The sequence below is a fragment of the Sphaerodactylus townsendi genome, linkage group LG08 (genome assembly GCF_021028975.2).
Source record: "Sphaerodactylus townsendi isolate TG3544 linkage group LG08, MPM_Stown_v2.3, whole genome shotgun sequence".
Lineage (NCBI taxonomy): Eukaryota > Metazoa > Chordata > Lepidosauria > Squamata > Sphaerodactylidae > Sphaerodactylus > Sphaerodactylus townsendi.
Window position 1 is genome coordinate 114,773,900 of NC_059432.1, and position 21,490 is coordinate 114,795,389.

General features: G+C 46.5%; 1 protein-coding gene across 1 annotated transcript in view; it reads right to left on the reverse strand.

Moving 5' to 3' along the window:
- Nucleotides 1–21,490, reverse strand: part of LRCH3 (leucine rich repeats and calponin homology domain containing 3) — a 115,798-nt gene that overhangs the window by 53,991 nt on the left and 40,317 nt on the right. Inside the window, exons 3-6 of the mRNA XM_048506984.1 lie at nt 17,914–18,040; nt 12,877–12,982; nt 12,620–12,756; nt 4,450–4,559 (exon numbers count right to left, since the gene is read on the reverse strand). Coding sequence (XP_048362941.1) covers nt 4,450–4,559; nt 12,620–12,756; nt 12,877–12,982; nt 17,914–18,040 — 480 coding nt within the window. The remainder of the gene's footprint in view (nt 1–4,449; nt 4,560–12,619; nt 12,757–12,876; nt 12,983–17,913; nt 18,041–21,490) is intronic.

A 21,490-nucleotide genomic window follows, 5' to 3' on the forward strand; every position in this document is an offset into this window, starting at 1 on the left:
CCACAACCAGTTGAATTTGGCCGTGAAAGCCTTTGACAATGCCATTTATAAAGGTAAAAAGTAGCAGGAACTGCTCAGGAACTGCAGTAGGAAGTAAAGTGGCGAACAGGATGCATTTTCCCCCTCACTCCTTTGCTGCCTCCTCCTTTCCCGCATGACCCACTGATCACTGCAGAAGCTCCCAGACCAAATTCAAAACCTCCCAAAATCCAAAATCCGGTTCTCTTCGGCTGAATTTCTGTCCCATCAGGCTGTTCCTGGCACCACCCCTTTCTGCTCTCCTTTCTCTGACAGCACACTTCCTTCCGTTCTCTGTGGGTGTGCCCCACCCCGAAAGACTTTGGTCTCTGCTTCCTTCTTTTCCCCTTCTGTACCACTTCTTCTGATGATTTCATCCGTTCTTTTAGTTTCAACTATTCCTTTTACAATGACAGCAACCAGCTGCCCTCTGTCCTCTTGCACTTGACTGAGCTGATTCATGTGAGCATTTCCATCACTCAGTGAAAGATCTTTCTCCGTCCTGGGATTTGCCACCTCTGTTAGAGCTGATGAGTCCAAGTTTTCTGGCAGGCTTGCTTTCTTCTCAGGTCATGGTTAAGCACTAAAATAGATCCTGATCCATTTATATAATATGATATTAGTTCACAAAATATTTTGAACACCGCTCCTGTTAGTATGGACTAACAAGGCGATGCGTTTCAAAAATAATTTTTTTAGCAGATTCAAGCCATCCTCCATTTTTAATGAAATGGATCAGAACTTTGACAGACGTGATATGCACAATGAGGTGGAAGGGAAAACACAAATGAACAGACCATGCCGCTAGGTCTTTTGTGCATCCAGTAAAAAAGAAGAAGGAGGAGGAGGAGGAGGAGGAGGAGGAGGAGGGAGGCGAGAGAGGAGGAAGAGTAGTTTGGATTTATATCCACCTTCCTGTAAAGAGACCTGCGCTTTACAAGTTCTTTCCCTTCCTCTCCCCACACAACAGACACCTTGAAGAGACTCAAGGTGGCTTACAAGCTCCTCTACCAGACACCTTTGGTGGAGGTGGTGGTGGGGCTGAGAGAGTTCTGAGAGAACTGTGACTAGCCCAAGGTCATCTAGCAGGAAAGTAGGAGTGGGGAAGCACATCCGGTTCACCAGATAAGCCTCTGCCACTCAGGTGGAGGAGTGGGGAACCAAATCCGGTTCTCCAGATTAGAATCCACCTATTCTTAACCACTACACCACGCTGGCTCTAAAACCAGACAAGCCACGCAATGGAGTGGATCCTGGAGAGGTCTGAGGGGTTTTTCTGAGCTCACACTGCTTAAACGCACGCTTGCCCAGCTGCCTCTGACAACTACGGAGGGAAGTTTTCAAAATTAGAAGAGCTGATCCTTTCTAATTCCCATCAATCTTCCAATGTGACACAAACAACTAGCACAGGCATGCAGGACAGCTGGGTGATAGCTGCGTATACAGACCTTGTTGGAAGATATGGAACAAAATAAAAAGCTCTACAAGTGAACTGTTTCCATGTTATACCTGACTATAACGCAGGCCATTTCACCCGGTAGACATTATTATTATTATTATTATTATTATTTATTCCACTTTTATACCGCCCTCCCCCAGAGGGCTCAGGGCGGTTCACATCATAATACAACAAGTGGGTAACAAATAAAATACTAAAAATTCATCAGTTAAAAACAGCGCCCTAATTCAGAAACAATTAAAACAGATGGCGTTTCAGCTATTAGTTCCCCAACTCCCCTAAGAGGGGACAGCGGAGCCTAGCCGTTAACGGGCCCCTATCAGCATCCGGCCTCCCCAAAAGCCCGGGGGAATAACTCAGTCTTACAGGCCCCCCATGGAACTCTTTGTAGGTCCCTGTGAGGGTCCCGACAGCTGGAGGAAGAGTATTCCACCAGGCAGGGGCCAGGGCCGTAGAAGCCCTGGCCCTGGTGGAGGCCAGCCGCATCATAGAGGGCGGAATCTCCAGGATTGGCCTCTGCCGTCAACGAGACCGACGCGGGGACATATGGGGCCAGACGGTCCCTAAGGTAATGAGGGTCCCAGACCGCGTAAGGCCTAAAGGTTAACACCACACCTTGGAAGACGGCCTGAATTCAACTGGGAGCCAGTGCAGACGGTGCAGCACGGGCGGATGTGATTCTAGAGGCACCACCCGTGAGCAGACGAGGCCGCGATGCTGGACCAGTTTCACCTCCTCGGATCAGTCTCTGGCAGGCCCACAGAGCGAAGTTGCAAATAGTCTAACCTGGAGGTGACCAAGCATGAATCACTGTGGCCAGATCCCACTGGGAGAGAGGGAAGGCCAGCCAGCCGGCCTGGCGAAGATGGAAAAACGCAACCTGGTTACATGGGCCACCTGGGTCTCCATAGAAAGAGACTAATCCAGGTGGACCCCCCAGGCTTAACCGAGGGGGCCTGCGCCGCAGACCCCTCCCACACCGGTGGCTGAGCCCCTCCGCACCAAGGCGACTCCAGCCAAAGGGACTTCCGCCTTCGCTGGATTCAGTTTTAACCTGCTCTGCATCAACCAGCAACCGCTTCCAAACAATGCTGTAGAGCCAGAGAAGTGCCTGCTCCCTCCATCGACAGAATGAGCTGGGTATCATCAGCATACTGATGGCACTTCCAGCCCAAAGTCTGCACTAGCTGAGCAAGGGGTCGATATAGATGTTAAATAACAGCGGGGACAACAGCGCCCCCCCTGAGGCACACCGCAATAGAGCTGGCACCGGGAAGCTCGGTCCCCGCACTACACTTTGCTGACCCGTCCCGGAGAAACGAGGCAATCCATTGAAGGACAGTACCCCACTCGAAACGCCAGGCGGTGGGTCAAAAGATCGCGGGTTTCCACCACATCAAACGCCGCGGTGAGATCTAACAACACCAGCAGCCGATCCGCCTTCGGTCAAGCTGCATAATGGAGCGATCTGTGACAGCGACGAGAACAGTCTCCGTCCCATGCCCAGCACGGAAGCGGGATTGGAAGGGATCAAAGGCCGACGTCCTCCAGAAAACCCTGAAGCTGCTCCAACACCACTCTCTCAATTACCTTCCCCAGAAACGTAAAAGATTCAAACGGGCTGCACTGGCCGGATCACTCAGGATCTAACCACGGTCTTTTAAGAGGCATGGACCACTGTCCTTCAACCCACCCGACAAACTCCTTGCTCAAGGGAGCAATTAATAATAGCCAATTGTGGTATCGTAATTCACATGCTTTAATAAGCAGTGGGCACGGATCCAGAGGACAGGTAGTAGGTCTAACAGCAGCTAGGGCTGCTCTAGTTCTGCCAATTCTGTTCAACTCTGAAATTAAGTCATTTTCTCTACACCAATTTTTATGTCTCTGCTCTTCCAGCACTTCTTCTCTAGTGTTCGATTAATGGTTGCCAACACTCGGGTCTTGATTCTCAGGTGCCCTGATGGATCTGCTACCTGAAGAGGTTTGTGCAGTGGTGGGATCCAAAAGTTTTAGTAACAGGTTCCCATGGTGGTGGGATTCAAACTGTGGCATAGCGCCAATGGGGCTGGGCGGGGAACGGGGGCGTGGCCGGGCATTCCGGGGGCGGGGCATTCCTGGGCGGGGCTGTGGCAAGGATGCAGCTGCTGCGCCGGTCCTTGGGCAGGAAACGAATGCACGCAGGCGCAGGCTGCCATGCATGCTGGTGCACCTCCTGCTAGACTGCTTCAAGTTCTGCGCACTACTGCTGAGAGGAGGGGTGTCACTAAGGCAAAAATCACGTGGCAAAATCACCAATTAGTAACCCCCTCTCCGCACACACCAATAATGAGTAACCTACTCTCGGGAACCTGTGAGAACCTGCTGGATCACACCTCTGGGTTTGTGGCATTCCTGCATCTTCTTGGTTTCTTCCACAGAGAACTTCGGTTCTTCACTCTCTCAACATTATCCGTGCTGGCTTTACTGATGTATCTCCCATTGGTCCTTCGATACCCTTCCCCGCCCCCTCCTTGAAGGTCCAATGATTCAGCACTGCTCTTCAGGATAAACACAGGCTGCGATTCCCTTCTCAGGGAAATTAAAGCTTTGCCTCATCACCTTGCATCACTCAGAACTGAGTAGTATAAACACACGTGGCTTTTCCGTCCTCTTAATTTAGAAACCGGTGCTGCGGCTGGCTGCTCAGAAATGTATGTTACTGGGCTAAGGGAGAAGAGCAGCTTGCCAAAATCAACACGGTTTGATTGAGAGTCAAAAGGAGACCGGCCTTTTCACCTCTGGGTACACCTGGGATCCTGCTGCCCCTAAGTTCTGCCGTCTGGCACAAAGCAACATTATCTGGTAATGTGTTAAAACTACTTAGGGGTTTAACACAGGCAATAAAGAGCTCAATAAAAAGTATCTACAAAATATTTCTTTCTTTTTTTTTAAAAAAAAAAAGAGCAAATTCAAAATGTGTATATACTCACCAAGAACCAAACCCCATCGGCCGCCTTTCGTAATCTGGAAGGTCTGGCGCTACTTTGCACGCTTCCATATTCAGGTATTTAAATATGTGGACTTTTCCTTTTATACATATCTGAAGGGAAATGGCAAATTGTCAAGGAGACTGGAAAATGATGCAGCAATATTTACTTATCTGTTTCAACTCATACACTACTATGATGAAGGAACCGGATGCATCGGAATTTCAGAAGTGCCCTGCTGGATTAGATCCATCTAGTCCAGCCTCCTGCCTCACATAGTGGCCAACCAGTTCATCTGGAGGTCCAAGACATTTGGCATGGAGGTTGAGGCCTTCTTAAGAATACCAGAGGAACCCTGCTGGATCAAACCAACGAGGGTCTCCCTAGTCCAGCATGCTGTCTCGCACAGGGGCCAACCAGTTCATCTAGAGCAGTGATGGCGAACCTTTTTGAGACCAAGTGCCCATATTGCAACCCAAACCCCACTTATTTATCGCAAAGTGCCAACCCGGCAATTTAACCTGAATGCTGAGGTTTTAGTTTAGAAAAAAACAGTTGGCTCCCACTTCCTCCACCCCACCCCCTCGAGCAGGGGCCAGCCTGCTCTAGCCTCCAGCAAGTCCTGCACACACTGCTCTGTGCCTCTCTAGCATCTCTGCCTCCTCTGCACCCCGGGCAGCAGCCATCTGGAGGACAGGCACCAGGCCCGCCAGCCAAGTCCTCCCTGCTCACCGCAGTGCACACACATCGTGCTCAGTGGCGCAGGCCAGCCTAGATATGTGTGTGTATGTGGGGGTGTGTGTGTGATTTTCCGCCCCCCACATGATGAACTCTGTGTGCATGTGCCCACAGAGAGGGCTCTGAGTGCCACCTCTGGCACCCGTGCCATAGGTTCGCCATCACTGATCTAGAGGTCCACCAACAGGGCACCGAGTGCCAAACACTCCGAGGTCTTCAGAGGAAGGGCGGAGCAAAAATGTAGCGAGCAAAAGAACTTAAACTAAAATCCCACAACTATAAAATTAAGAGCAGAACCTTAACAACCAAGTCTCTCTTCTCGTTTTTGTGAAAATTCTTTTGGAAGACAAGTAAGCATCAGATTCTGGCAGGACTCCCAAGGGAAGCAAAGTTATGAAACTGCGGCTGCGGTTGTGACAGATTCCCTCTAGGCTCTCAACAAGGGAACTTGAGTTTTGGGCTCATGCTTGCGGGGAGGGACCCGAAGAGATGTTTTTCTGAGTGGCGTTCCTTCTGTGAGCAGATCTGACCTGCGGTTTGTGAAGGGGAAACCTTTTCATTACACCAAAGAGATAAAGAAATGCGAAGAAGCAGTCGTTTGCTCCTGCTGATGTGGTTGGAACTGCTTCGCTCATGCCTCTTTCTGTTGGCATTGTAAGACATTTTTAATCTAAAGGACATCTGGCTACTGGGGACTGGGCTCAGCACTGTTATTGATTTTTTTCCCCTTTTAAAAGGGTTGGCTATATAACTGCAGGCTACCTGTTTTTGAAAACCACAGGATTTCGATGTTTTCTCCCCTTATAATGTGCTACATTATATGTGCTGCATTATATGGATATCGAAGAGATAGACAAAGTGCAGAGAAGGGCAACGAGGATGATTGAGGGACTGGAGCACCTTCCTTATGAGGAGAGGCTGCAGCGTTTGGGACTCTTTGGAGAGGAGATGTCTGAGGGGGGATATGATTGAAGTCTATAAAATTATGCATGGGGTAGAAAATGTGGACAGAGAGAAATTTTTCTCTCTTTCTCGCAATACTAGAACCAGGGGGCATCCATTGAAAATGCTGGGGGGAAGAGTTAGGACTAATCAAAGGAAACACTTCTTCACGCAATGTGTGGTTGGTGTTTGGAATCTGCTGCCACAGGAGGGGGTGATGGCCACTCATCTGGATAGCTTTAAAAGGGGCTTGGACAGATTGATGGAAGAGGAGAAGTCGATCTATGGCTACCAATCTTTATCCTCCTTGATCTCAGATTGCAAATGCCTTAGCAGACCAGGTGCTCAGGAGCAGCAGCCGCTGAAGGCCATTGCTTTCACATCCTGCATGTGAGCTCCCAAAGGCACCTGGTGGGCCACTGCGAGTAGCTGAGAGCTGGACTGGATGGACTCTGGTCTGATCCAGCTGGCTTGTTCTTGCGTTCTTATGTTCTTACAATGTTACTGGGAGTTTCTTGGGGCAGAGAAAAAAAATAAATGGATAACAATGATCCCAGCAAATGAAAATATGCATGTTTAGATGGATAAAAAACTCTGGGGAAGAAATATCTTTTCAACAACAGGAAACCTTTAAAATTTACAGCCAGCCCAACATTAAGGCAAAATTGGTACAAGATGTTTTATCGGTGGTACATCACTCCAAAGGTTACTGAGAAGATGGACAAGAATTAGAAAGGGAAACGTTGGAAATGTAAAGAAGTAGATGGCTCTTTTTACCACATGTGGTGGACATGTAAAAAAGTTTTTTTAAAAAAATTGGAAAGAAATCCACGTGGAAATTCAGAAAATTTTAAAAATCAAATTTGCTATGGATGCCAAGACTATATTACTAGGCATATTGCCAAAAAAATGCCAAGAATCTCAGAAGAACTGTTTTAGTGTTTTGAGAGCGGAGCCAGAGCTGTGCTTGAAACTAAATGGAAAGCAGAAGAATTCCCAAGCCAAGAGAACTGAGAAAATAAATTAATGGAATAAGCAGCAATGGCAAAATTAATGAACTTTCTGAATAAGCAACTGATCAAAGAATTTCAAGACAAATGGAAAGTGTTCTGTTCATATTGTTCCAACAAACAACAATGTGAATTGTGAAGGATATCACTGATGTAATCTACATAAAGTATCTATTACGTTCATGATTTACTATATACTAGCAGTAAAGCCTGTTGTGCGAACAAATACGACGAGCTCTAGAAAACTGCTGGAGGATTAATGGCGCCTACCAAGGGGGAGCCAGGCCCTCCTGTTTTTCCTCCCCACTTGGCCCTGAGTCAGCAGCTCCCTCCTCATCCTCCTTCTCTTCCCAGACACCTTTAAAGTGTCACAAAGCTATGTCAATTTGCTCCACTTTTCCCCTGAAGTATAGCGAGAACAAGAATCCCTGGAAAAATTAATAGCGCTGTATGTTAACTGCCACAAAGTCGCTCCCAGCTGATGACGACCCTATGAATCAACGTCCTCCCAAACATCCTATTGTTAACAGGTCTTGCAAACTAATGTTACTGCTAGTTGAAAAGTTGAAAGCAGCGGGAAAAGAGATGGATTAAGTCAATCAAGGAAGCCGCAACCCTCAGTTCGCAAGAGCTGAGCAAGGTTTTTAACAATGGGATGTTCTGGAGAGTATCGATTCACTGGGTCACTGTAAGTCAGAAGAGACTTGTCCTGACCACCCTTAGCACACATGCCTAGAGCAAAATAGATTGGAATATGCTGCCACAGGAGGTGGTGATGGCCACTAACCTGGATAGCTTTAAAAAGGGCTTGGACAGATTTATGGAGGAGAAGTTGATCTATGGCTACCAATCTTGATCCTCCTTGATCTGAGAGACTGCAAATCGCCTTGTAGCAGACCAGGTGCTCAGAAGCAGCAGCAGCAGAAGGCCATTGCTTTCACATCCTGCATGTGAGCTCCCAAAGGCACCTGGCGGGCCACTGCGAGTAGCAGAATGCTGGACTAGATGGACTCTGGTCTGATCCAGCAGGCTAGTTCTTATGCTCTTATAAGGGTCAGGATGAACGACTGAATGATTTTCCATTGGAGGAAAAGAAACTTCAGTTGGAGGAAGTTAACTGTTCAGTGATTTTAAAATATACAGACAATGTTGTTTTCTCTCAGTCTCTAGAACTAATTGTGACTTCTGTTTTGATTCCATTTCCTTTTTCTGTTCTATTCATTTAGATCTAAAAATTTTTTAAAGATCCTAGGCAAAGAAAATAACCATGGTCCCAGGGTGCTCAAAGCACAATAAATCCAACAGCTCCTTGAAGTGTGGCTGAAAGGTCCTACAGCTGGTTTGGAATGGATTTTTACAGCATGAGATAGCAGGCTGCAGAATTCTTACTTAAGACAGTCTTTGGTAGACAAACCACGACAAATCATACCTGATAATCTGAATCAACTGCAGTAACAAAGCAGATTTTCCACAGATTGTCTGCTAATTACGTGTTCTTTTAATTTCCCTTGTTTGCCACAGGAGGGAAACAAGGAGTGGTCCAGCCCTACCATTAGGTGAGGCAATGCAGCCTCTGCTTCGGGCAACAGGTTTTGGAGTAACTTTAAAGGAGAACATCTTTTTTCAATTATATAGTTTATTGTTATATTTTTCACCATGATGGCGGAGGCACTGTTCCGCCTTTTTGCTACAGGCACCCAAACACCCTTGGGCTAGTGGTAAGAAATAATTACTTATGAGCAGAGGTGTACCAAGGGTAAATGGCGCCCGGAGACAAATTGTCTCTAGGACACCCCCCAGGCTCTGCCCCCACCCCGCCCACCCCGGCTCCACCTCCACTGCCCTCGACCCCACCCATGTCACCATGGACATGGGCAAGGTTTAGGGTGCCCACCTCTCCCCCAGACTCCCCGTCAAGCTGGCTGTCTTGGGAGGGAGGTCAGTCAATAATGTAAAACAAATTAGACAGTAGAACTTCTATCGCTCACATTCATGGGAAGCTACGATTCTTTGCTTCCCCAAGTGACTAATAGAAGGAGATGGCCCTGGGACAAGGGTACCCACTCTTGTCCCCTAGGCAGATACGCACTGCCAGTTATATGAGGTTTCTAAGGTTCTACCCCCTCATCTCTGAATGTCCTTCAGTTGGTTTCTAAAGTCCATTTTCAAGCTGATCTTTGTAGGTTTACAAACAAGAAAAATCTTGAAAGCCACAATGCTGAACCCTGTAATAAACCATACATTGCAGGGTACTCCTAGAAATACAGAAGCTGGTGGTGAGTTTTGGAAGCAGCTGTCCCTTGTAGCTTTAGTAATTTATCTCTACAGGCAGAGGCCAGCCATGATGCTGAAGTCCGGAGTGAAATCTTGAATTCCTTTCATAAAAATCCTTTGGTGCAGCTGCAGTCTACTGTCATTTCCTTCCTCCATGACCACAGGCATTCACACAGAAGGCAAAACCCACAACTTGTCGAGATGCAGCTACAAACCAGCCGGTCAGCCCTGCCTGCAATACTGCCTGCCAGTCAGAGAGAAGTTTCATTGACCCTTGAATGACTTAGGTGTCAACCCTGTTGTCTCTCTCCAGATGTTAAGTGGACTACAGTTCTCATCATCCCCGCCAGCATCATGCTGGCAGGGGGGATTTCATGGGGAGCACTGTAGTCCTGATAACATCTGGAGAGGTCAGCTGAAGCTTGACACCTGTGCCCTAGAAGAACTGCAAGCCTGACCGGGTGAGCTGTGGCCTGCAGCTTCTGAACTCCATCTTATTGGGAACACCTGCGGAGGGGCAGGGCCTGGCAGGTACTTCAACAGCAGCAGTCCAAGGCAGTAGACAGGTAGATTTATTGTCAAAGGCTTTCGTGTCTGAGTGCTGCGTTTGGTGGTTCCTATGTAGACTTGTCCACAGCTACATGGTATGCATTACTGAGCTACTGCAGGAGTCTACTGCATACCATGTAGCTGTGGACAAGTCTACATAGGAACCACCAGCTTTACTAACGAGTCAGGACAAGACAATCAAAGCAACATGAGAAGGCGGCACTCGCAAGGTGACTATTTCAGCCAGAAAAATCAGCAAAATAAGCAGAACACATGATAAACCAAACCTGGACACGGGTAGAATATTTTTTTTGAAAACACGAGAAAATTCTGGACCACTCGGACCAACCACTTCACGTCAGGACTACAATAAGAGTAAGCTTTTCATTGGAAATTCCAACGAAGCATTACATGGACAACTTCAACAGGAAGGGAAGAGAAACCATGAAAAATGAAACAGAATTTGGCTGCCAGTGTTCGAAAAAAACTCTAGAATCAAGAACCAGTGACTAATCAGCTCCAGCCCTGGCCACAAACACAGGGACAACTATAGACAATAGCAACCAAGCAGAGCAACAAGCAGACTCAGGATACTTCTTATTCAGATGCATTTCACCTATTGACCTTTGCTATCCCTCATTGTTACTCCCCGGGCTACAGACTCTTTGGTAGGACTCACATGTACCAGGCTACTCTATTCAGAGGGCCTCACCTTTTGACCTCACAGTATATATACTCCACTTGCTTTCCATTCCTACTATCGGATCCTCTAAAGATGCAAGCCACAGATGCAGGCAAAACGTCAGGAGAGAATGCTGCTAGAACACGGCCATACAGCCTGGAAACCACACAGCATCCCAGACAGGTAGATTGCTCGCAGGGATATAGCTTACCACTTGCCTCCTGGACCAGGGCCCATTTTGGCTGATTAAATCAAACGGAGGGGGACTGACTGAGTGGATCCAGGGTGTTGTCAACGCCTCATTGAGGGAGGGGACGGTGCTGCCAGCTCTTAAGGAGGCAGTGGTTCGCCCCCTTCTGAAGAGGCATTCCCTCTTAAGGAGCAGCGGTGGCGTAGTGGTTAAGTGCTTGTGTGCTCTAATCTGGAGGAACCGGGTTTGGATCCCCCCCCCCCCTCTGCCACCTGAGCTGTGGAGGCTTCTCTGGGGAATTCAGATTAGCCTGTACACTCCCACACACGCCAGCTGGGTGACCTTGGGATAGTCACAGTTCTTTGGAGCTCTCTCAGCTCCACCTACCTCACAGGGTATTTGTTGTGGGGAGGAGGGAAGGGAAAGGAGTTTGTAAGCCCCTTTGAGTCTCCTGCCTTTTAAAAGTAATATTTCTTCTGCGTACATACAATAGTTCTGTTCTGCATCTACCACAAACCACACACACACACACACACAGAGCAGCTGTTCTTGCAGATGTATGCATCTTCCATTTACACTCACTCTATCCACTTATGACTGCTCTTCCTTTAATATTAAGGGAACAGCATAGCAATAGGAAAATCAAATAATGAACACATACCTGTATGTAATGTTTGGCATTTCTTTCTGCCAATACTAGAACCCAAGGTGGTTCACAAAACCAAATAAAGCCTAAAACAGAAGAGCTACATTTAAAAAAAACCCCAACCTGCTGCTCTTTGCCAGAGGACTTTGGTGGGTTAAGAATATGCAAAAAGCCTCCATCCCTGCTCCCAGATAGTCTTGCTGATATAGATGGTGAACAGTTTGAGTTTCCAGCTCCAAGCCTCAAATAGCATGTATAATACCATAAATGCATAGGGAGAGCCTACTGGATCAGTCCGGGGGTCCGGGGAGCAGCAGTGGCGTAGGAGGTGAAGAGCTCGTGTATCTAATCTGGAGGAACCGGGTTAGATTCCCCGCTCTGCCGCCTGAGCTGTGGAGGCTTATCTGGGGAAATTCAGATTAGCCTGTACACTCCCACACACGCCAGCTGGGTGACCTTGGGCTAGTCACAGTTCTTCTGAGCTCTCTCAGCCGAACCTACCTCACAGGGTATTTGTTGTGGGGAGTGGGGAAGGGCAAGGAGATTGTAAGCCCCTTTGAGTCTCCTACAGGAGAGAAAGGGGGGATATCAATCCAAACTCTGCTTCTTCTTCATTTAAGAAGAAGAAGAGTTGGATTTATATCCCCCTTTCTCTCCTATAGGAGACTCAAAGGGGCTTACAAACTCCTTTCCCTTCCCCACTCCCCACAACAAATACCCTGTGAGGTGGGTGGGGCTGAGAGAGCTCAGAAGAACTGTGACTAGCCCAAGGTCACCAAACTGGCATGTGTTGGAGTGTACAGGCTAAACTGAATTCCCCACATAAGCCTCCACGGCTCAGGCGGCAGAGCTGGGAATCAAACCCAGTTCCTCCAGATTAGAGTACACCTGCTCTTAACCACTACGCCACTGCTGCTCCTTTAGTCCAACATATAGCTGTAGATATATTTGTACACCAAGGACTGACAGGTAATAGACAGATAAATATAAAGCCAAAGATAAAGCCAATGCACCAGAATGCCCATACGATGCTAAACTTCCCCCATGCCCCACCCCAGAAAAGTCCATCCAAGGATGTATCTGATGAGAAAAAAACCCAGTTCTGGTCAAAAATAGTTTTGAAACATTTGATTATACATTACCTGTGCAGGGGGTGATTGCAGCGGGTTGTTATCTAACGTGATTGTCTGTAAGTGCCTGAGGTTCCGGTAGCAAACAGGGATTGTGGTGATTTTATTGCAGGAGAAATCTAACCGAATCAACGGCAGCTCGGCAAGCTCTGCAAAAGCACACACACACACAGACACCTGTTGTCAACTAAATGTAGAACAAAATGCGGCATTTGCACAAAACCTCCTGAAATGCTAGCACTGGACCTAACTTGTCCCCCATTTCTTACCCTCGGGTAAGTGCACCAAATGATTTCTTCTGATATTTAGGTCCCGCAGGGAATCCAAATTGCCAATCTGAGGTGGAATCGTCTGTATTTCATTACAGCTTACATCCTGTAAAAAACATTACAGCAAAAACAGTGGAATTAACGATTTTTGCCTTTTTCTTGTTGTGGGTCATCACATGAAAACAGTTTTTCACAGGCTCAAGACGTCCTCTGCTCAGTGGGAGAACTCAACACCAGATTCATTTATACTATAAGCTACCTTGAGTTCTTCAAGGAGAAAAGGCGGCTAATATATGTTTTAAATACATAATAAACAAATGAAGACAGGCTGTGAAGAACGACAGGAGGATCTCTTACATGGCTGGGTAAGGTGGAGAATACTGGAACCAACATCCTAGTTTTACATCTATGCTGCCGATGTGTTGCGTGCGGTACCATCATTGGCACTACCGGTGTGACATCTTTCGGTATTGTCTGTCCCCTCCCGGCCTTGGGACTGGGAGCCATCATTAGTTGTATGTATGTATGTGTGTGTGTGTGTGTGTGTGTGTGTGTGTGTAATATGTATGTATGTATGTATGTATGTATGTATGTATGTATGTATGTATGTATGTACGTATGTATGGGTTTTATATACTGCCCAACCCCCGAAGGGCTCTGGGCGGTTCACAACATAATTACATCTTACAACCCATACAAACAAACCCCATTAAATTAGAATTAAAACACAGTGATAAAATTAATAGAGATGGCGGCACGCAATAAAACCCAATTAAAACCCTCCAAAAGAGGGGGAAGCAGAACGAAGAAGTGGGTCCCATAGATGGCAAAAGGGAACTCCAAACCGGAGGAATAAAAAGGGGCAATATTATTAATATTGTTTTACTGGGTTTTAGAATGCTGCTTATTCTGAGCTAAGTATTTTAACTATTTATCACTTATTTATTGTACACATTGTTTTAGTTGTGGTTTTGCTGTACACCCTGGTTTATCAAATTTAATTATTATTATTATTATTGATACAAAACAGTTACACACAGCAAGCAAGATCAATATGCTGGATTTTGTATTACATCACACGTCGGACACTTCCCAGGCATCTAGGACTGTGTGATGTATCGACGAATAATGCGTGCAGAGCCGAGTAGGGTGGCCTTTTGCAGCTGACATATGGTGATTTTGTCAGCGCCAGTTGTTTTTAAGTGCCGTTCAAGATCTTTAGGCACTGCACCCAGTGTGCCGATCACCACTGGGACCACCTTTACTGGTTTGTGCCAGAGTCTTTGTAGTTCAATCCTTAAATCCTCATATCATGTAAGTTTTTCCAGTTGCTTCTCATCAATCCTGCTGTCACCAGGAATTGCAACATCAACTATCCACACTTTCTTTTTTTCCACAATCGTGAGGTCAGGAGTATTGTGTTCCAAAACTTTGTCAGTCTGAATTCGGAAGTCCCAGAGTAGTTTTACGTGTTCATTTTCAGTGACCTTTTCTGGTTTGTGATTCCACCAGTTCTTTGCCACAGGCAGATGGTAGTTGTGGCACAAGTTCCAGTGAATCATCTGAGCAACAGTATTATGCCTCTGCTTGTAGTCCGTCTGCGCGATCTTCTTGCAGCAGCTAAGTATGTGATCTATTGTTTCGTCTGCTTCCTTGCAGAGTCTGCACTTGGGATCTGTAGTTGACTTTTCAATTCTGGCTTTGATGGCGTTTGTTCAAATTGCTTGTTCTTGGGCTGCAAGAATCAAGCTCTCAGTCTCCTTTTTCAAAGTTCCATTTGTGAGCCACAACCAGGTTTTTTCCTGGTCAATTTTGTCCTCAATTTTTCTAGGAACTGTCCATGGAGAGCCTTCTTTTGCCAGTTTTCTCTTCTGCTTTGCAGTGTATTTTTACGGTATTCACTCTTTGTCTTTTGCACTTTGAGCAGTTTTCTGCTGTTGACTTCCATCAATGTTGGTTCTTCACTGTTTTCACATAATCTGCCAGTGCATGTTTCTCTTCTTCCACCGTTTGTTTCACTTGCAGAAGCCCTCTACCTCCTGATTTTCTGGGTAGGTAAAGTCTGTCAACATCACTACGTGGGTGTAATGAGTAGTGGATTGTCATCAGTTTTCTTGTTTTTCTGTCCAGATCATCCAGCTCTGCTTGCGTCCAGTTCACAATTCCAGCAGTGTATCTGATGACGGGTATGGCCCAGGTGTTGATAGCCTTGATCGTATTCCCGCCGTTTAATTTGCTCTTCAAAATTTTTCTGACCCTTTGGACATATTCTCTGCTGACCACATTTTTCACATGTCCATGCTTGATGTTGTCCAGCTGTAGTATTCCCAGGTATTTATAGGATTCAGGTTGATTGCACTTTATGCTGTACACCCTGGTTTATCAAATTTAATTATTATTATTATTATACATATAACAACACAGCACAAGTGTCTGGAATTCATCTCTGAATATCGAGTCCTTCCCAAGGACCTAGGATATTAGAGGTATTTGCGTAGAATATGTGCAGTTCCTAGAAGTGCTGCTTTCTGCAGCATGTGGACTGATGTTCTGTCCAAGTTTAGGCTTTCCAGATGTTTTTCAAGATTTCTTGGGATTCCTCCTAGAGCACCGACTACTAGTGGGATTACTGTTGTTCTTTTTTTGCCACAATCGTTCAACTTCAATTTGTAGGTCCTTGTATTTTGTGATCTTTTCCAGCTCTTTGTCCTCTACCCTGCTGTCAACTGGCACAGCAACATCTATGATCCAAACATGTTTCTTCTCTATCACTGTTATGTCTGGGGTGTTGTGTGCCAGGTGTCTGTCTGTCTGTATTCTAAAGTCCCAGAGTATTTTTGCTTCTTCATTTTCTGTGGACTTCTCTGGCTTGTGCTCGTACCAGGTCTTGCTACAGGGCAGGCCGTACTTTTGCAAAGGTTCCAGTGCACCATTGCTGCTAGCCTATTGTGACGTTCGAGATAGTCAGTTTGGGCTATTTTCTTACAGCAGCAGATGATGTGCTCCACGGTTTCATCACACTCTTTGCAGAGACGGCACTTTGGGTCATTGTAGGACTTTTCGATTCGTGTCTTTATTGCATTTGTCCGTAATGCTTGCTCCTGGGCAGCAAAAATCAGGCCTTCAGTTTCCTTCTTTAGAGTTCCCCTTCTGAGCCACTCCCATGTTTGCTTGCTGTCAACCTTCCCTTCAATGTTCTTAAAGTATTATTATTATTATTATTATTATTATTATTATTATTATTATTATTATTATTATTATTATTATTATTATTATTATTATTATTATTAACAATAATAACAATAATAACAATAATAACAATGACGATGACGATGACGATGATGATGTCTGAATGAGACTGAAAGAGATCTTGGGGTTGTAGCTGACCTAGTGTATGGCAGTGGCAAAAAAAGCAAACACGATATTGGGACCTATTATGAAAGGCTGAAAATGAAAACAGCAGATACTGCAATGCTTTTTATATAGACCTATGGTGCGGCCTCAGTTGGAATCCTGTCATTGTATCTCAAAAAGGATACTGCAGATATGGGGGAAATACTAGGTGCAACCATGACATTTAGGGGGTCGTGGTATAGTGGTTAAGAGCAGGTGCACTCTAATCTGGAGAACCGGGTTTCATTCCCCGCTCTGCCGCTTTAGCTGCGGAGGCTTATTAAGGGATTAGTTTGTGGACTCCAACACAGGCTAGCTGGGTGACCTTGGGCTAGTCACAGTTCTTTGGAGCTCTCTCAGCCGCACCTACCTCACAGCGTGTTTGTTGTGGGGGGGGGGAGGGAAAGGACATTGTAAGTCCCTTTGAGGGAGATATAAATCCAACTCCTTTTCTTCTTCTTTGAAGCACCTTTCCTAAGAAGAAAAGCTGGAGAGTCTGGGACTTTTCAGTTTAGAAAAACACAGCTAAGGGGAGACATGAGAGAGGTTTATAAAATCTCCTTCTCCCAGAAAAACTGATTTTTGGGAGTATCCTGGGTTGAGAAATGGGTTCAGGACAGATGAAAAGGAGATAATTCTGAACACAATGAGTTATTAACCTATTGATGATGGTAACCTATTGATGATGGTTAGAGTTAACAGGCTTTCAAAGGTGGTTAGATGGATTCATGGATGAAAGTTAGATGGATTCAATGGCAACTAGCCATGGCGATGGAAGGGAGCCTTGATATACAGTAGCAGCAAACCTCTGAATCCCATTGCTGAGAGCAGCAGCTGTGGAGGGCCTCCAGGGCGCTATGAGGGGGGGGGAGAGAGAGAAGGAGGGAGAGTGAGTGCGAGAGAGGGAGAGAGAGAGGGAGGGAGGGGGAGAGAGGGAGAGAGAGGGAGGGAGAGAGAGGGAGGGAGAGAGAGAGGGAGGGAGAGAGAGGGAGGGAGAGAGGGAGGGAGGGAGAGAGAGAGAGGGAGAGAGGGAGAGAGAGGGGGGGAGAGAGAGGGAGAGAGAGGGGGGAGAGAGAGGGAGAGAGAGGGGGAGAGAGAGGGGGAGAGAGGGAGGGAGAGGGAGAGGGAGGGAGGGAGGGAGAGAGAGGGGGGGAGGGAAGGAGGGGAACATTCCTGCATGGCTCACCTTGGTGGATGAAGTCAAGCTCAGTTCAGCAACTCAATTGACAGCTATTCTATTGACCAAATCTGGCACCTATATTTCTCCAAGGGCTGGAGAAAACATTCAGCCAAGCTTTAAGGTGAGTGTGCATTATAAGCATTTACCCTGCTCTCTTGTCAGTCATTGTGCGCCACCACCTTGAAATAGGATTCTGGGAAATATCAGGATGGGGAATAACTGTATCAAGACATTTACAGGGGGAATCAGGATTCACTGGATGGTGTTCTTACCCTGATTACTCAGCATATGGTCAGAAGGATGAAGCCATCTGTACACGCTGTAGCTGTACCAGTGACACATAAAGAGCATCTGTCCAGCATTAATTGGGTTGGACAAAAGGCTAATGCTTCATCTAAAAAACCTCAAACCACAAGGCCAGCTGAATCAAGGAATTTGAGCCAGGACAATATTTACACACTTACCAGCTCCATGAGGTGTCTGAGGTTTCCGATTTCTTCAGGTAGTGAAACGAGTTTATTATTGCTTGCTATCAACACTTTCAAGGGAAGGCTGCACAAGTGAACTGGCAACGTTGAGAGCTGATTCCGGCTTTTCGGGCAGAAAAAAAAGAAACCGCGTTTTAAAAACAAAATAATAATGAATTCATTTTTATTTTTATTTATTTTATTAAAGTTATATCCTGCCCTTCCTGACCAAGGCCGGGCTCAGGGTTGCTTACAAACTCTTTAAAAACATTACGTATACATAAGTGCATAACATTAAACAATTAACATCTTATGAGAGGATGGCAGAGAAAATCTGGACAGATTGACAAACAGCCCAGTGGAACATCTCTGTCTTAAAGGCCCTGTGGAACTGTTTAAGGTTCTGCAAGGCCCTGGCATCAGCCAACAGGGAGATCCTGTTGGACAGATTTATGGAGGAGAAGTCGATCTATGGCTACCAATCTTGATCCTCCTTGATCTCAGATTGCAAATGCCTTAGCAGACCAGGTGCTCAGGAGCAGCAGCAGCAGAAGGCCGTTGCTTTCACATCCTGCATGTGAGCTCCCAAAGGCACCTGGTGGGCCACTGCGAGTAGCAGAGTGCTGGACTAGATGGACTCTGGTCTGATCCAGCAGGCATGTTCTTATGTTCTTATCCACCAAGCAGGAGGCAAGGGCAGAAAAGGCCCCGGCTCTGGTCAAATAGTATCTGGTCAAGTGATATCACGGCGAAGAGGGAGTAAGCTTGTTTTATGTTGCCTCAGAGATGAGGACACAGAGATGAGTAATGGTTTCCAGGTGCAGGAAAAGAGATTCCACCTAAACATTAGGAAGAACTTTCTGACTGTCAGGGCTGTTTAACAGTGGAATTCGCTGCCTTGGAGAGTGGTACAGTCTCCTTCTTTGGAGGTTTTTAAACAGAGGCTGGAGGACCATATGGCAGGAGTGATTTGGTTGTGTGTTCTTGAATGGTAGGGGGTTGGATTGGATAGCCCTGGTGGTCTCTTCCAACTCTACGATTCTATTTGATATGTTGCATGAGAAAATCAGAACATTATCATGCCAAGCCAACGCTTTCCAAACCAAAACAATGCGATAGCTCGAAACAACAGCAGGCACCAGTGGCAAACACCAGTAGAGTGTGTTTTAGATGATTGCTGCACTGTTAAAATTTCAGCACAGGGGGGCGGGCACAGCTACAAAATGGGTGCTGCAGAGGTGAAGCCAGCTCTTTGTTGAGTAAATAACAACTTACTGGTGGTCCCTGGCCCAAAAACTGTCCAGCTGTCCTCAACCAGGATCAGAGCTTTTTCGGCTCCGCCCCCTGCCTGGTAGAGCTCTTTGTCAAGTGAGACCCAGGCGCTGTGGGACTTATTACAATTCCACAGGACCTATAAGACGGCACAGTTCTGCCAGGCCCATGGTTGAGGGCAGCAACAGTATCCAACTAACTGGCCTTCCTTCCCCTTCCCTTTCCTCCTCTTATTCCAGATCAGGGGTCTGAAACCTGCGGCTCTTCAGATGTTCATGAACTACAATTCCCATCAGCCCCTACCAGCATGGCCAAGGGATGGAAATTGTAGTTCATGAACATCTGGAGAGCTGCAGGTTGTAGACCCCTGTTCTAGATTGATTATTATCGTTGGTTTTTGTTTCTGATTATTATTTTGATTCTCCTCTGGTTAATTTTAATAAATTAAAGTGCTGAAATATTGCAATGGAAATGGCTGTTTTATTGAGATTTAAACGTTGTAAGCTGCCAGCTGGGTGACCTTTGGCTAGTCACAGTTCTTTGGAGCTCTCTCAGTCCCACCCACCTCACAGGGTGTTTGTTATGAGGGGGGGAGGGGAGGGAAAGGAGATTGTAAGCCCCTTTGAGTCTCCTTACAGGAGAGAAAGGGGGGATAGAAATCCAAACTCTTCTTCTTTTGTCCCAAAACTGCCTCCAATGCAGTTAATATTAGCCTGTCATTCTCGCAACCTAAAGTTGACCGGCTGCTGGCACGAGCATAGAATAACAGCTGAGTGAGACCTGTGCAAACCAGCTGTGTGAGGGGAATGTAGAATTTGGAACCGCTGCGTCTGCAGAAAACATGGCACGCTTGCCTCGGGTGAACAGACCCGCTTTATGGTCTGTGAAACAGAAACTTGGGTAGCCTTTTGTGATATCACGGAACAAAAAGCAGCGAGATTTTCTTGATCCCCACTCTCTGAGATGAAATCTTCTGAGCAAGCTACCTAGGCTGCCCGGGGCCATCTGCCTTTATCTTCCCTATGTTACCTGCATGAGGTCTTGAGTTCAGCAGCATCTAAAAGAATAACGCTGTCACCTGCATCTGGAATTGTCAATGCTACCTACGTGAAGGAGCCTGCCCAACCGTAAACTAAACACCAAGAACAAAACAATAATCCTTAGCAAATTCAAGACAACATAAAATACACATTCACTTTGGCAAGCACCACACCGATTCACCCCAGAGGGCTGTGTTACAACCCAAGTATCTTATCATGCAAGGGAGACTGTGGCCATGTGACCAAAATTCTACTGAACTGAGTCAATCGGGCATGAAGGAACCGATTAAACATGGTTTAAGATTACAAATAATTGCAGTGAGCAGATTCAACCCAAGAAGTCAGCAATTGTTACAGCTCTGTTTTTATGTGCCTGACTCCCCCTCCCCCCTCAAAAAATTGGCCATGCTATGAAGACCTAGTTTCAACTCCAGAAAACACCTATGGGGATGATAATACTATGACATGCGTTACCTGCAGCAGAACAGACCGAAATCTGTGTTGGAACTATGCTGGTGATCCCAGGCCCTGCGAGGATGCGACTGGCCTCGACCCGGGCCAGGGCCTTTACGGCTCTGGCCCCTGCCTGGTGGAATGCTCTACCTCCAGCTGTCCGGGCCCTGCAGCACCTTGGCGAGTTCCACAGGGCCTGTAAGACAGAGCTATTCCACCGGGCTTTTGGAGGGGCCGACCGCGGTTCCACCGCCCCCCGTTGAAACTGAAATCAAAGCTGCCTGTCAGGACCACCTTGGTTGGGTCCTAATTCCACCTTGGGCCCTGCCTATCTCCTTCCTTCCTTCCTTCCTTCCTTCCTTCCTTCCTTCCTTCCTTCCTTCCTTCCTTCCTTCCTTCCTTCCTTCCTTCCTTCCTTCCTTCCTTCCTTCCTTCCTTCCTTCCTTCCTTCCTTCCTTCCTTCCTTCCTTCCTTCCTTCCTTCCTTCCTTCCTTCCTTCCTTCCTTCCTTCCTTCCTTCCTTCCTTCCTTCCTTCCTTCCTTCCTTCCTTCCTTCCTTCCTTCCTTCCTTCCTTCCTTCCTTCCTTCCTTCCTTCCTTCCTCTTTTCTTTTTTCTTTGGCCTTTAAATCGGGCGCCTGTGTATATGTGTTCTACACAATCTTGTTGTTTTAATTTATTTATTGTTATTAATTGCTGCTGAGTTTTAATGGGTTAACTTTTATGCTGTATCAATCTGCTGTTGGAAACAGCCGTGTTGTGAGTCGCCTCGAGCCCTTTGGGGATGAGGCGGCCTATGAATTTAACAAATA